The following is a 17,158-nucleotide window of genomic DNA, read 5'->3' as shown; positions in this document are numbered from 1 at the left end:
TGGTATCTCTAAACTTGTGAGTGTATAACCTGGATATATGCTGTTAGTATTCACAGACCCTCAACATCTTTTAATGTTTTGCAGGTGTCTAACTGATGTCGATGAATGCATCGAAAACCCATGTCAGAATGGCGCTCTGTGTGAGAATACATATGGTGCTTATAACTGTAACTGTAGTCATGGATTTGGAGGAAAACATTGTGTTGAGGTCCTTAACAAATTTGTGTCAACTTCGTGGAACATTGGCTTAGCCGAAGTAATTGGAATAATCATTTTCATAGCAATAATCTTAATATTAGTGGGGGTTTTCGTTGTCTGCCGAATGATCAGAAAAAAGAGGAAAAGCCAGCCACAATCAGAAGACAAACACCTAGGAACCACAACAGCTTTCTTGCAAAGACCATACTTTGATTCCAAACTGAATAAGAACATTTATTCTGACATTCCGCCTCAGGTGCCTGTACGCCCCATTTCATATACTCCGAGCATTCCAAGTGACTCTAGAAACAACTTGGACAGAAATTCTTTTGAAGGTTCCACTATTCCAGAACATCCAGAGTTTACTACTTTTAACCCTGATTCTGTACATGGTCATAGAAAAACAGTGGCTGTTTGCAGTGTAGCTCCTAATTTGCCACCGCCTCCTCCATCCAATTCTCCATCAGACAGTGACTCAATACAGAAACCCAGCTGGGACTTTGATTATGACAGTAAGTGCTGCTTTTCTTTCTATTAAAAATGGTTTGCTGATAGGATGTTGAGACATGTCTTGCAATAACATTATCAATCATAAACTAGGAATAAAATGACGGGGGGCAATTTAGAGTGTAAGCTAAACATCAAGTAACAAGTCACTTTTTACCACTTATGTTATGTAGTAAATTATTCCCTCTGATAGTTAATTAGGATGGTTGAATGCAAGCAAAATGTGATCATACAAAAATAGAAAACTCTTTTCTGTACAGTCAGAAAGACTTGGAAACTCAAGCAGTAGATATGTATGCACTTCTGGAAAAAAAAGTAATGTAATGTAGCATTTCCTCCTTTCTCCTCTTCCATGTAGACTTATGAGATTCTAGAGTTTGAGACCATAGAATTAAGAAAATTTTTAATTAGAGAGGAAACTTCTTGATTAAATAGAACACTAAGGACAGAAAATCCTGTTTTTACTTTTGTGGGTTTTTTGTAGAGCTTTTTAGCTTTTGTAGAGCAGAAAGGAACATTCTACTTTCCTAGTTTCATATATGTTAAAATAAGAATTACTTTAGTATTGAAAACACCAAGAACTTTTAAAAAGTTGGAGTGAGGAGAAATTAAAAATATTGACTACTCAAGCCTCTTAATCATTTTATAATATGCATCTTGTAAGAGGGGACATAGGATTTAGGGGATGTATACCGTGAAATTAAAGGTCTCCTTTTCCCCAGTGTTACAGGATGTTTCAGATGGAAGGAAAAGAAAAAGAGAATCCTTTCTCTTTGTCTGGCACTTCTGCATAACCATAGTTTTGGCAGTAGTCATTATCCCTAAGTGCACAATCTGGGAAGAGGGCATAAGCAGTGGCCAGCAATGCTGATCTATATGTTGTATCTATGGACAATTACCCAATCACTGGCATCTCCTTGGAGGAGCTTGGCATCTTCTCCAAGCACAACTTGGAGAAGTAAGGATCCATTCACCCCTCTCTGTTGTGTTCTTTGTGGAAACATATTGTTTATAGCAGCTAATATCTGCTTTCAATCCCTTTCATTAAGCCTAGGTGAGATCTTCAGAAAGGCACACCTAATAAAAATTGTACATATCTTTCATGTTCTTTTTATAGTTTTTGGCTATTTTATGAGGTAGATGGTTTCATTCTGATGATTCTTATTTTGTGGAGTTTTTTTTTCCTTAGCTAAAGTTGTGGATCTTGACTCCTGCCTGCCAAAGAAGCCTCTGGAAGAAAAGGGGTCTCAGCCTTACAGTGCTCGGGAAAGTATGTCTGAGGTCCAGTCCCTCAGTTCATTCCAGTCAGAATCATGTGATGACAACGGTAGGTACACAATGGATCCTTATTGGTCATTGCTACATTTTAGTCTTCTTCAGCTTGGGGTTCTCCAGACATGTAGAATTACAACTTTCCTTGTGGGATTTGTGCAGCACCATCAATCTCCTTAACTTTCATCACCAGATACCTGTTTTACACTGTCATAACCAATATCATAATATTCTATAGGAATGTACATGTTTCACATAATATAAATTAGCTCAGTAAAGTTGTTAAATCGGTTAATATATCTTTGTTTGATAGATAATTGATGATAGATACGACTAAATAATTCCTTTGTAAAATAATCCTTTGGAAGTATAAACATTAGCTGTTTGATGCTAATGTGAGGCTTTAAACGTCTAAAATTGGATTACAGCTTTATTTGTTTCCTTTTTTTCCCCTTGCTGCTGCTGCTGCTGCCTCAGCTCCCATATGGATCAGAGCAGTACTGAGCGAAAGCAGAGTATAAGGGATTTGCTTGTAAGTCTGATTACATAAGTAATGAAGGAAGTTGTCTGGTGGGGCTTTGTTATAAATGTCTTGCAATCTGCTTTATGCCACGATAAGGACTAAATATCCCTTTAGTCTTTATCATGGCATAATGTGCACTTTGTGCATTAAAAATATTCCCCTTAACAAAATCAGACTATAATCTTAACAGGAAAACATTCTGAAAGTTGCCTGATCCATCCAATATATCCAGAAAATCTGTTTTTATTTTTCAAATTTGACTTAACCTTAAGTATTTTCTCCTTTAAATTACCACTAAGCCTGCTGTTTTAAAAACATTTTTGTAAATTTTAATTAGTATATCAAAACATATTTTTCTGATAAAAATGTTATATCTTAAAACTTCCTTTTATTACTTTAAAAAAGTAAATTTTATTGATTTCTGGCTTTTTTAATGGGGTGGGTGTGTGTGTGTGTGTGTGTGTGTGTGTGTGTCTTAGTAGATAATGCTTTTTGTAAATTTGCAGAAGTTTCAAAATGTGCTCCTGTTTTTTCTCACTATAGAAATTGTTCTTTCTTTCTGTAAATCTGAATGCTGTTTCCAAATAAGTTAATATAATACAGCATGATAAGAAAAAAAATAGCAATGACAAATATCATAATTGCAGATTGCAGCTGAAAGTATTTTGGAGCTCCAAGCATGATGCAGCCTGCTCAGATAATAATTAAGAAGAAACAGAGAAATAGAGCTAGCAATTTGGCTGCATATATCAAAGCGTCTTCCACCCTCCATAGTTTAACTTTCACACTGCTTTTCTTATGTCCTACTACTTCTAGTAACAGACTTCCTTTTTCAATATTGTCAACTTCATCTCATTTTGTATTCCACTTTACACCCAATTAAGGCTGCTTGGAGCAGCTAACAAAATAAAATGCAAACGTAAATTTAAAAGTACAATTCAAAAATGTAATTAAACCTCTCTGAAATACTGTTCCACTTTATGCTTCCTTGTTCCACCTCTATTTCCACTAACATTAATCCTAATTGTCTTCTGGCCATTGCTTCTGCTTATTCTGAACTAGTTTCTATAAAATTCCTGCCTTAACCTATTAAAAGCTACCCCAATTTTATTCTATGGGGAGAAAAACCCACAGACTCTGTCCCTGTGTTTTTCAAAAGATTTTGTAAAATATTCTTCCCCTCTCCTTTCTTTTCTATCCCTACCACTACCTTTTTACCTGTCAGTTTTCCAGGTGTCAATCTAACCTTCTCGTAATACTTGCTAGGACACCTGTTCCTCTACATCTTGCCTGCACAAAAGATGGATTATGTACTGGATTGTATTTATTTCCTTAATAAATGAGTGCTTGCAGATACGCAGGTGGCAAGCCACAGGGGATACACATAGTCCTAAAACAGAATCTATTTGGGGTTAATTGCTCTGACTGTCATTCCTCACACTTTTTAAAACTCAACTTTTTTGTATCAGTAAATCTGAAGGTGTTTCCTGCAACTTGATAGTGACCTAATTCAGACCTAATTCAAAACAAATAGAGCCCAGGTGCAGTGTAGGAATTTCTTGATGATGCATATCCTGGTAAATTGATGCTTTTCTCCAAAAAGATTAGTGCAATAGTGAAAGGCTTGAACCCACTTCTGTTTTCTGAAAAGTAACTATTCATGTGTGCGATTTATAATTGCTGTATTGCATTTGTGTTTGACAATCTATATACATGTTTGAAAAGAAGAGTGAATGAGTATAAATGATAGTGCATGTTTCTCTTCGCAATCCATTTTTAGTTTTGGTAACCTTTGTAAGCCATTCATGTGGATAGGATTGATCGTTGATATTTCAGGTTGAAAATGTTTTCATTCTACTAGAAACTGTAATTCAATATTTCTATATAATCAAAATGAAGCAATGCTAGTGCTAAACTGTTTGTGTGGTGGGGGGATATATGTTTTGTGTGGGTGTACATAGAGAATTGTTTCAAGCTTTACATTGCATGTAATTTTTATAAAACATATAAGTCTTACATTAGTTCATGTTGACATAATGTTATGTGCTATTTGAAATGGTTGCTAATCATAGGTTTCTTTTTTAACTTACTCCTTCCATACTTTTTACAAGCTTCCCTAGTGACTGTAATACACCTTGTCAATGCTGTTGTTGACTCGGTGGGAAAAGAAGGTATATAGTTTTCATTTTTATTTATTGCATGCCCTGTATTTTAACGCGGAAACATTGGAAGATAATGTACAAATTTGCTTTATTAGTAGTAATGTGTAGATTTGACAATGTGTGCTGTATATATTGGTATATATATTTTTAAATAGATACCTTTATTGATTTATGTAGGATGAGATGTCTAATGTACCCCTGTGTTATTCTGACTTGATATCCCAAAAGTTCACATCCACACAGAAGCTCTGTAATATTCAAATGGCACTAAATTCAAGAATATGAATGGTAACATTCCACAATCCTCAAGATGCATAAAATGAGCAATAGCTATTTGTGAAGTTCATGCAAATCAGGGATGTTTTGAAGTCAGATACTTATCTAAATGCAATAGTTATTGACTAGATGGCTTTGAGCAGCTCCTTGTATCTCTGCCTCAGTTTACCCCATATGAATTTACAGAAACGTGTGAAAGTAAATGCATTCTTAAAGTAACCTTAATCATTTCAGCCATGTTTTCTTAAAATTGCTTCATCTATGAAAACTAGAGAGGATCCTGTCTGAGATTCTTCACAGTCCTAGATTCAGTTTTCTTTTATCTGAGCAATGTCTCGTTGGTGTGTTTCTTTATTACTTGAGCTTATTCCCATGCATATAGAGTTTATGGCCATCACATCTAGTTCTTAGATGGCACTGAAACCCAGAGAGTGCTGGCAGCCATTGTGGGAGTTTCTAAGCAAACTGAAACAATTTGATCTTGTGAATTTTAGCAAAATCCTAAAATGCTCCTGTCTTTGATTCTAACTTTATTCCTCTGATGCAGCTCCCATATGCAAATTTCCATACTGAAAATTTTTCAGTATTGGGAGGTTGAAATAGTGTTAGTGATGGTTGTGATTGTAGAGAAAATTGAAAGCTTCACCCTCCTGAGAAAAGGGAGGGAAATGAGTGTGAATGGGATGAAGTTGGGGGCTTCATCAACCCAAAATCTATTCACCCATGATTTACATTCTAAAAGCCTTCTAAATACTATAGAACTGTAAAGAGTTCCCTTTTTCTGTCTTCATGTTTAGATAGCTAATGGGATTGTTTACAACAATGGAATTAAGGCATAAAGCATAACGGTTAAAAGTTTGTCTAATAATGCATCTTCATCCACCATAGTAAATCTCCAGATAAATTAGAACTTTGCAGGAATTTCTAGCTGAGATGTTCTTAATGTCTAAATACATCTGGAGGGAATCAGATTGGAATACATTGGTGTCAATAGTAGAATGCAGATCAAGAGTTTATTGATAAAAAGTATAAATTATGAAACAGCAAGACACTGATTTATATTTCAGCTCAAGTATTTGGCAATGCAGGATTCCTCCGAATAAAGCAATCTCTTTGCCCACACCTCTATAATAATATTGGTGAGAATGTTATTAAATGGCTGCAATCAGTTTGAATAACAAATAGTAATATAGATATTCATTTCAGTTCATATAGAATTCAATTCAGTTCTTTGTCAGAATTTTTTCCATTTTGCATACATTCATTCTTTACTTACATGAAAGGCATAATCCAAATGGAATAATTCAAATTATTGGAGTTCAAATCTCACCAGGCTCAGGGTTGACTCAGCCTTCCATCCTTCCGAGGTAGGTAAAATGAGGACCCAGATTGTGGGGGCAATAAACTGACTTTGTATAAAAAAGAACACCGCTTAGGGGAGGCCGAAAGCCCTGCTAATCAGGTATATACAAAAATATGAAGGCTATTGCTTAACGCATTGTAAGCCGCCCTGAGTCTCCGGAGAAGGGCGGCATATAAATCGAACCAATAAATAAATAAATAATGTTCAGATATTCACCGTTCTGCATATAGATTTCATCCCATACTGAAAAAATTATTTTAATTTATTTTTATGCATTCAGGTGTACCCTATTGGCTGGGAAGACAGAATAGTTTGCAATGTAGGAGCTGTTTTAAATTAGTGTGTTAGAACAACTATTATTTCAGATCTTATTTCTCTTGGCATTCAGGTTAGTGTAAGGTGACTGTACAATAGGACTGAATTCTGCTAATCTATATTGGCTCTTTAAATGCAGCAAACTCCTGTAGTGTTCTCCAAATATATGTCACAATTCTCAGAATTCTCAGAATTGTTCTACAAGATGACAGAACAAGAGATAAAGGAATCTACTCCAAACACAGCTGAAAGACATCATATTAGGGCAGAATGATAATTGACCACTGAAACAATTATTCCAGCAATAACAATATGAAACTAATTGTGTTAATTAGATGTTCTGTATATAGAAATACATATATCTGCATATCTTCTATAACAACAATTACTACAAGTGGTATTTCTGAAATATTTCAGAAAGTGTTGCTTATGTGGTTCCATTCATGTGTGTGATAACTAAGAGTAGGAAGAAGAGGACGAGTAATGGATGATCTTTGTTCCTGGAAGTTCCCGATGTAACCTAGAGGAGGCAACTAACATAAAATCACACATATTCTCTAAATGCTACAAAGCCACTGTCCACAAACATGCCCATCTTATAAATACTTCCATCTACAAGTAACATAGAATCAGAAGCCTGTGGAAAACCCATGTCTTACAATAATGTACACATAAACACTTTTTTTAAAAGAAAAAGCCTAAGGACTGAGTCAATATCTACTCGGTGGCCCCTTAACATGGTTAGAATAGATCATGTAGCCACAATTAGCAGGGCCCTAGAAAAGTAAATAAAATGAAATGGATCCAGTCAGTTATACATACCATGTTTCCTCGAAAATAAGACCTCCCCAGATAATAAGCCCAATTGGGCTTTTGAGCGCATGCACTAAAATAACACACCGCCCCAAAATAAGCCCTCTCCAAAAATAAGCCGCCCTGAAAATAAACCCTTCCCGAAAATATTCAAACGCATGCGCAGCATGTCCCTGCCATTTCCTCTGGCTAGGGTAAGGGAGACAGAGCTGGAAATCAGCTAAGATGGCAAGAGGAGCCCCTTTTTGTTCCATGCACCGCAAAATAATAAGACCTCCCCGAAAATAAGGCCAAGCGCTTATTTCGGGGTTCAAAAAAATATAAGAGAGGATCTTATTTTTGGGGAAACACGGTATTCATCAACCTTCAGACTTAAAATGTTTTTATTTTATAAAAAATAATCAGTAATCCTCATATTACTCATAGTAGTGTGCAAGATCAGTGTGGACATTAAAATAAACCAAACAAGATCAAGATTTATACTTCTCAAAAATTGCGTAGGTCTCAGATATTTTTTATTGTTGTTATTTAAATATTGAATTTGTATCACATCTTCCTATCTGTTTGACCATTAAGCTTGCAACAGTAAAAGTACAAAATATAAGCTAAAACAAATTAAAAGCCCTGTGAAATCAGTAATTAAATCAGGTAAGTTAAGCTTGGCCAAAAGTCCTTTTACCAATTTTCCAAATTTTGGGACAGTGGGACCCAACTCTCCTACTTAAGGTATACATTCCAAAGTTTAAGAACCACATACAAAAGGGTGTTTACCTGCATGCTTGAGAGTTGAGTGTCTTCGTAACTAAGGGGAATATAAGGATATCCCTGATGATTTGGAAGTTTGTCAGGTTCATAAAAGCACTTTCATTAGATTCAAGGAGGCACATAACTAATTTTGTGTACCTAAAAGTTGATTGAGATACAGGATCACCTTTTGAAACTGAGGTTACTTTCAGAAGCCCTTTTTATAAGGCTATTTGATGAATGTTATTATCATCTAGCTACTAATCTAACATTCTTTCACGGATTTCAGCCTTTAGCTACATAGTTCCATAACTATAATAGATAAAAATGAACATGAATTTGTGTGCCATTATCATGACATCATATAGGATTTGGGGCCATTAAGAGTTTTGGAACTAATCAACTGTGTATTTTCGTCCTCTTTTTCACTTGTCTTCTAAAGAGTCTTTTGCTGTTCCTGACCTGGGCAATTCAAGAGGTGACTTCTGCATGTAGATGTTCAGTGATACTCATTTAAATGTCCACAGCACTAACTTGATTTTAATTGGTTGCTTAGTGTGTGTTTGTGTTGTAATTCATACACTTTATTGCAATGTTTTAAAATACACCTTTTTAGAATTTATCATGAATTGGAAAATTGTTATTTTTTGTAACCCCACAATGTTTTTATAATCAGTTCACCTTTATTTTCAGCATATTTTATTTTATATTTGTTCTACAACACAAAGCAGATTTCAAATTTTTGCATGGTTAGCTTAATATTTGTTTTGACATGTGAATGTCTGAATGCTGCTACTAATACTTTTTTTAAAATCAGATATTCAATTATATTTTATACTTTCTGTTAAAGAGACGATTGGTCATTGATAATATTAGTGACAGTAATATTAAAAATTAAAAAAATTGATTTTTTTAAAAATCAGATCCTAAATTTATTGGTCCCAATCTAGACCAAAAATAAACTTGTTTCTATACCATTTGCATACTATGCTTATTCCTAAATCTGTTTATTCCATGTTTATTTTAGTGTATGCTTTTTTTGAAAAAATACATAATATTTAAGCAAACCTATTTCCTATATAGCAGGAGAACATATCCTAAAGTTACTGCAATCTGTTCTGATCTGTTAAAAGATAAAAGAACAGGAAAAAAAGTTCCTGAATACCCACTTTGCTTTACAATATGTACTCGTGTGTGTACATATATAGACAACACACATATATGCATACACACGCACACAAACAGATATAAGATCCATGATGGCGCAGTGGTTAGAATCCAGTACTGCAGGGTTAACTTACTACTCATTCCAAGAGTTCAATTCTGAGCAGCTCAAGGTTGACTCAACCTTCCATCCTTTCAAGGTCAGTAAAATGAGGACCCAGATTGTTGGAGACAATAGGCTGACTCTAAATCACTGAGAGAGGGCTGGGAAATGGTATATAAATCTAAGTGCTATTGCGATATATCAAAAATACATTACAAATGGGGAAATTCAGTTTGAACAATTACTGCATATTTTAGACTGGAAAAGCAATATTGGTCAGTTTGCCAAAAATGGATGAAAAAAGATTCTATTTCAGAATTATTGAAGTCAGGAATTCATCAAAAAAAAAGTTTTCTCATTTCCATTAACTGTAATAGACAAATCCTGCAATCCCATATACCTTCACTGAGAAGAAAATACTGCTAAACCCAGTGAGACTTATTTCTGTATAAAGCCGAATCAGAATAATGGAGTATAAGCATTACATGCAAAGAAAGTGCTTTGAGTAAGTGGCTGCCGTGCACCTGGTATTTGGTGATTGCATTCTTTTACCCAAAGAATGATACTGTCCTTACACAGTAAGGGATGTCCAACATTGGCAATTTAAAGATCTGTGGACTTCTACTTCCAAAATTCCACAGCTAGCTGGGTAATTCTGGGAGTTGAATTTCACAAGTCTTAAAAGTTGCCAGGGTTGGACACCCTTTTGCTGTGACCTGTATAGGAGGTCAGCTACATCTTTTCACAACTTTGTGTAATAAGATATGTTGAAATTAAGATAGCTCAGCCTTGGATAATAAACTATATACCGCATGGCACTTTATGAACTTGTGGTTGTAACACTGAATGTCTTTGTTAACCATTACAGGCAAATTGCTCCAGTTATTCATATTCTCTAATCCTGAGTTGCTCTTGATGCATTTGCTTTGGTTTTTCAGTCTTAATGGTAAATCAGGAACAAGATACTCAATTTTTCTTTATTTCTGCTCTCCAGGCTATCATTGGGATACTTCTGACTGGATGCCAAACGTCCAACTGCCTGGCATACAAGAATATCCAAATTATGAAATTGTTGAAGAGGCGGCACCTCTGTACACAGATCCAAATTCAATTGATGCTGACTATTACACTGGAGGTTATGACATCGAAAGTGACTTCCCACCTCCACCAGATGATTTCCCTGTTCCTGATGACCTCCCACCCTTGCCACCGGAATACAATGATCAGTTTGACTCCGTACAGCAGTCCAGGGACGTATCTGCTGTAGGTAGTTTAGGGTCTTCAGTAGGGAGCAGGCAAAGATTCAATCTCAACCAGTATCTCCCCCATCACTATCCTTCAGATGTTTCAGAACCTCAGAACACAATAAATGGAATCCCTACAAATTTCCCAGAAACTTTTGCTCCTTACACTGTAGGCTATAACAGAGACCCTGTAGACAACATGTCCATTTCTGCATACGCTTCCACAGCTTCATGCTCTGATATGTCAGCATGCTGCGAAATGGAGTCTGAGGTAATGATGAGTGACTATGAAAGTGGGGACGACAGCCATTTTGAAGATGTGATCATTCCTCCCCTTGATCCTCAGCAGCACACAGAAGTCTGATACTCTTCCTCCAAAAAAAAAAAAAAAAAAAGTGCCTGGATGCTAATGAACTAAAAAGAAAAAGGATTGTAGAGAATCTTGGAGAGCTTTTCCCCCCCTGGCAATGCTTGAGCACTATTATTTCAGTGAACTAAAACTGGCATGGCTGCAATGAAATATGCAGCTCGTATTAACCAATTTTTCCTCTCTTTTTTTCCCCCTACTGCAGTTTCATTAATCACAGGTCTCCTGTGCATTTTTTTTTTTTTGTACTTACATTGTCTATGTTAGAAACAGGAAAAAGAACACATACCAGTTCCTCATTTTAGCATGATAAATGTATTTATATCATTCAGAAGCAAATCATTTTTCTTATATTTTTGTAAATTTTATGTACAGTTTTGATTTTGGTAATTTTAACTAGATTTTGTAGATAATTTTAAGATTTGATTTCCACTGATTTAGTGGTGTTCTGTGTGTCATTAAACTCTGGGCTACATTATATTCAGGAATCACTATACAGTAAACCCTTGATTGAACAGTTCTAGCTTACAATGCAGAGGATGTAATTGACCCATACACTGTATAACTTTTGTATACTTAAGTATAGAATCCTATACACCGTGCAGCTGTAAAAGCAGATTCAGATTTTACACAACACAAAGAGTGCTGTAGCAGATACACTTCCCCTTATTAGTTCATTAAATCAAAGGTTTACTGTATTTAAATGTGTTTTCACAGAAATTCAGTGTTATCGCTTATATATTTCAGTGTAATAACTCATGCATTTCCAACTGTACATAATTTCCAGGTTGTAAAACACATCTGATATTTTCTGGGCAAAAAAACATAGCAATGTCTTACACAAGTTTTGTACTCTGGAACAGTATCCATTTTTTCTTTTCCTGAAAAGTGTGTTGGGGCCCACTGCATTCCTGTTTAGAACCAAAATCACAGCACAGTTTTTATAGTGTCTGTATATTTGTGATGCAGCAGTCTTGTAAAGGTTTTTACTGAAATCTACCATTAGCCAGTTTTTCTTACAGATAATAAATTATTAATAAAATACTCTAGTTCTGTTTACTCTATTTCATATCTTTTATACATAAATTTGTAAATCTATATCGGTAGTATAGATTTATAGATATAAAAAGTGTAAACTTGCTAGGTGCAGCCAAGCCTTAGTTGTGTGCAATAAACCCACTAGGTGGCAGTAGGAGCTTATTCATTTAAAAATCAAATACATCCTTGATAGATGGATAACATACTTACGAATGACGTCTTTCATATATTGCCTGTTACACTACAGTGTGTTATCCTAGTACAAATACACAATAGAATGGAAGACTTGCAAGTTACTTGGTAAATAGTTGTTATGTGATTACTTGTACTGTTGTTGCCAGAAATTACTAACAGCTTTTAAGTTTATTAGTGATGCTCTTAGTAAATGAAAACTTCCAGCTGTTCAAGTTTATCGAGTACATAATGTTTTGTATTAATATAAAATAGGATCATATTTTGCTATAAACTGTATCTTGAACTGGTTGTGCTATCTCTTGTGAGGAGATGAGGTCCAACATGAGGTCTTGTGACTTTATGCCGTCACAAGAGGTCTTTATAAAACCAGCATTTCAAATTATATTCAGAAGCTGATACAGAGCCTGTTAAACAGATACCATGTATACCCACCAACCCAACAATAGTGAGCACTTGGACCACTATATTTTGGGCCAACAGAAGGTCCTAGATTTGCTTTATCGAATGAAAGAAAGCCTAATGAAATTATCCCTCATATCTTTCAAATAATCAAGTTTGATAATCCAAAATGTAACTGTATTATATAGTGTGAGGAAGTTTAACTCAGCACTTTTCACAAACTTTGGATTTTCATATGTTGATTTCCACCCTTGAACTGCCTATATACAGTGACTCTGGAAATCCTCTTTTACAAACTATCAAAATAAATTTATGTCGGTGCAACTTCTGAAACAGAATTTCCCAGTTGATTCTATTATTTATGTGCATCAAAGAACATAATTATACAGATAATCCTCTAGTTACGACAGTTTAATTAGTAACAGTTTGAAGTTACACAATTACCTACCCACCCACCCAAGTTTTTACAACAAAGTCCTAAAATTACGAATGTTGCAGCACCATAGCAGTTGTTCACCCTTATGAATGTCCAGAGTGGCACTGCAACATTCATCCTATTTCCATCTCCTGCTCCCCAAAACTGCTTACCGATCCCATCCTGCTATGCCAGACTCACCTTGCAAAGACCTGTCTCTTCTGCCATGGTTTCTTTGCCTTTGAAGGAGAGGAGAGCAGGACGATTTCCCTTCCAGCGTCCTGTCAGCTTGCAAATGCCTTTTGTGCCAAGAGTGAAATGTTCTGGGGGCCATGATCTCATGTGACTTTAGGCACCGTTCTCTGCAAAAACAGGTGCCTGAAGTCACGCGAGATCACAGTCCTCAGAACCTTTCACTCTTAGCATGAAAAGCATTTGAAAGCCAACTGGATGCTGGAAAGGAAATCTTCCTGCTCTCCTCTTCCTCAAAGGGAAAGAAACCATGGCAGAGGAGATAGATCTTTGCAAGGTAAGTGAGTCCGGCACAGCAGGATGGGAGGGGGTATCTCTGGGTCAGGGAGGCCTTGGGTAGCCCCCACCAATGGTCTTCCCCACCCTGAGATAACCTCATGCACATAATGACTCACACATTTGATTAGGGAATGTGTAGGCGAAAGCAGGGAGTGATAATATCCAAGTTACGTGATTCATGCCTATGACTCCTTACGTTACGAATGTAATTAGAGTCCATTACATTTGTAACTTGAGGATTACCTGTTTTTAGTTTTACTATTAGATCTTAAGAGCATTTCAGGGATGGTAAGGGAATACAGGTAGTCCTCGACTTGCAACCATTCATTAAGGACCATTTAAAGTTATGACAGTGCTGGACAAAGTGACTTATGACTGGTCCTTACACTTAACGATTGTTGCAGTGTTCTATAGTCACATGATCACCATTTGTGACCTTCCCAGAGAGCTTTTTGGGAAGCAAAGTCAATTGAGAAAGCCCAATTCACTTAACTGACTTCATGATTCAATTAATGATCACAACAAAAGAGGTCATAGGTAATAAAATGTCTCAGTTAATGACCACAATTGCTTAATGATGGATGTTCTGGCCCCAATTGTGGTCATAGATCAAAGACTATCTGTATGTTAGAAAAAAACCAATATGAGAACATATTTTCAAAGAGATTTAGCATCACACAGAAAATTTGATGATTAGCCTTGGAGAAATGCTGCTTTCTATTATTCAATTTTACTCTTCTGAGAGTGAGTAAATCTAGTAAATGGAATCTTATGAGGTCAGTGATTTTGGCAGGTGCTGGGAAATTTGCAAGGAAGAATTTGCAATAAGGCTTCCTATTGAAACATTAAATACATATAACAGAGATTTATAACATGAACATTTTCTTGATTTTATAGAGATTTGTAGTTACATCAAAAATGGCATCCACTAAAGTGGCATTTCAATAATAGGGCATAATACAATTTCCACTGCAAAGAACTGCTTTTTACAGCTGGTGAAACACCATATGGAGAAAATTGCCCACTTGAACTCTACAACAGTGTTTTTCAACCTCATGGGACTCTCTTTCCCAGAATTCCTCAGCCAGCATTGAAAAGCAAAAGTGGTTAAATAAAGGAACAAAGGAAGAAAAGGAAAGCAGAAAGAATGGATTAATACTGCACCAAAATGTATTTTCCAGTTTTCCATTTTTTTTCTGAAAGACTCCTATTTTTTCTCTAATTCTCAAAGAAATACTGTAGAACTTTTTGCCAATGTTTTAACTTAAGATAGTGTACTTAAGTATTTTATTATTTACCTGCAGTATATGTGGTTGCCCTTAATCCCTGATAAAAAATAGCTCCTAGAAGGATTTCATTCATAGCCTCTTTGCAATTTAATTGAACAGCAGAAAGCTAGAGGCTTCAAATTACAAATTCAACTCCTACAAAATTATTTGAAGTCAAAAACTTCCTAAGATTTTCCCTAAACTCAATTTCTTCTCCAAGCTGAGCAAGCATTTTCTTTCAAATACATATGCCATTTTTGGCTCATTGCTAATGAATACTACTTCTCCCTGGTCTAGATGTTTTGATTAAAGGAAAATCAAAGGGGAGAGGAAGGAATTTGGGATAATGTTACCCATCAGCAATGTTTATGTTGATGACATTTAGTATATAAAAAATAGATACCTGTGTTTAAAAGGGAAGGTAATGAATCATGTCTTGATTACCTGAATGCTTATTCATTAAAGTGCATGCAAAACTGGTGTTCTGGAAAGTAAGCAGTGATCACATAAAAACAAAATACACAGAGAGAATTGATCCATCTTCCCAAATGAAATGAAAGAACTACATCTTTTAAAGAACCACCTAATTACACCATTGTTGAAATACAGCATTAATGGGTATATACCAGCACAAAGAGACAGCATCAGGCACTGGACATATCTTTAAAATAAATTACTGTAGTTGAAATAATAAAGAATGGCCATCAAGATTTCAAGAAACTCAATTGACTGAGGATAGATAAAAAGGTATATTTTCCTGAATTGTACTGAGGTAAGCATAGCATTATATCCTTCAAAATAGTATATGAATATACTTACTTTAATTAAATAAACTAAGTCTTACAAACTAGAAAGATGAAAAACTGTAGACTGAAAGGCATAAAGGAGAGAAAAAAGCAGTTTAGTTGGAAAACATGAGGACAGGGCAGTGATTTCTGGGATCTACAACTACTTGGAGCCATCTTGTTCAGAACAATCTTCTGTTCTGCTTCTGGTTTTACCTCACTGAGTGCCTTTTCCACCCTATCTTTCAAAATTGGATCTACCTAAAATGGAGTGGCATTGTTCCAACTTCCAGAATGATTTCTGGACTAAGAAGTTTTTACGCTTCCTTAATTCTATATCAAATTCTTGACATTACTGAACGTTATTTACTTATTTCATTACATTAATTAGAGCTGTATCAAGCACTATGCTTGTCTGGAGGAAAATGGTGACATCCCACCCTGTCAAGGATTTTTTTTTTCTCCGCTTATGAAGTCTCTTCTAACAGCTTTTTATCCTCTAGAGAAGGATAAATTTTGATAATGTCTAAGTGAGACTTCCTTCTCTTTTTTGTCCTCTGCTTAATTACACATTTCTGTATCATTTCCATCTAGTTTGTTCTTCCTTTCATTTCCACTCCCTTTCCTTCCCTTAGATGTTATTTCTCGCCTCCCCTGTCTGTCTTTTTTGTTTTCCTTTTTCTACTGCAGCAAGTAAGATAGTGTGCATGCATGTGTCTGTGACTGATTTATGTATTATATGCCAGTAGGAAATTATATGTATTATATGCCAGCAGGAAATCAATTAACTTTATAAATAACCTACTTTATGTTAAAAGTAATTTATTTTAAATTAGTAATTATTTCAATTAATATTTATGTGTCACCTTTATATAGTTGCTCATCTCGTGATCGTGACTCTGGGCAATGTACAATAAAAGCAGTATAAATTTGGAAGGAGATAATTCTAGCCAAGCTGTCTTTTGATGTAGCTGTGGCAACTCAGCATACGCAGATACATAAACATATGTGCAAATATGTCACATGTATATATTTATGACAGAGGAAATTTTATCCCAAGTTTTCCAGGAATGGAGAGACAGCACTGAAGCTAGGACAGCAAAGATTAGAGTTGGAGAAGTTGGATATTGCACAAAATTATGATCCACATTTGAATGGTGGGGATTATTGTAAACAGCATCATCTTTCTTTCAGATATAATATCTGAACACCGGCCTGAATTACCATGGCATTAAAAGAGATCCTGGATACTTTTTGTATTTTTGAAAGATATTAACAAGTCTGTTTTCTCGCAAGAATAGCTCGATTGACAAAAATTGGCTTAGTATAGTGATGCATCATCCTTCTTCCTCACTTTCTGATCTGCTGTTCCTCTGAATCTGTGATCAGTACAAATCAGAGAAATTTTTCTTGTAGCATAAGGCACGTGTAAGAGCACTGGATGCTATTTTTAGCACAGGTTTTTTTTCCCCCTCT

At 35.5% G+C, this 17,158-nt stretch overlaps 1 protein-coding gene across 1 annotated transcript in view; it reads left to right on the top strand.

Moving 5' to 3' along the window:
* The window catches only part of FAT1 (FAT atypical cadherin 1), a 153,015-nt gene extending 140,948 nt beyond the window's left edge, over positions 1-12,067 (top strand). The window contains exons 25-28 of the mRNA XM_070948256.1: positions 85-710; positions 1,895-2,032; positions 8,616-8,651; positions 10,435-12,067. Coding sequence (XP_070804357.1) covers positions 85-710; positions 1,895-2,032; positions 8,616-8,651; positions 10,435-11,048 — 1,414 coding nt within the window. The 3' untranslated portion in view covers positions 11,049-12,067. The remainder of the gene's footprint in view (positions 1-84; positions 711-1,894; positions 2,033-8,615; positions 8,652-10,434) is intronic.
* Positions 12,068-17,158: the final 5,091 nt, after the last annotated feature.

The sequence above is a fragment of the Pituophis catenifer genome, unplaced genomic scaffold (assembly GCF_029215685.1).
Source record: "Pituophis catenifer annectens isolate HBS135680 unplaced genomic scaffold, rPitCat1.0.hap2 SCAF_8, whole genome shotgun sequence".
In the NCBI taxonomy this organism is placed as follows: domain Eukaryota; kingdom Metazoa; phylum Chordata; class Lepidosauria; order Squamata; family Colubridae; genus Pituophis; species Pituophis catenifer.
The sequence above is the reverse complement of the archived record's forward strand: the minus strand, read 5'-3'. Positions and strand labels throughout refer to the sequence as shown.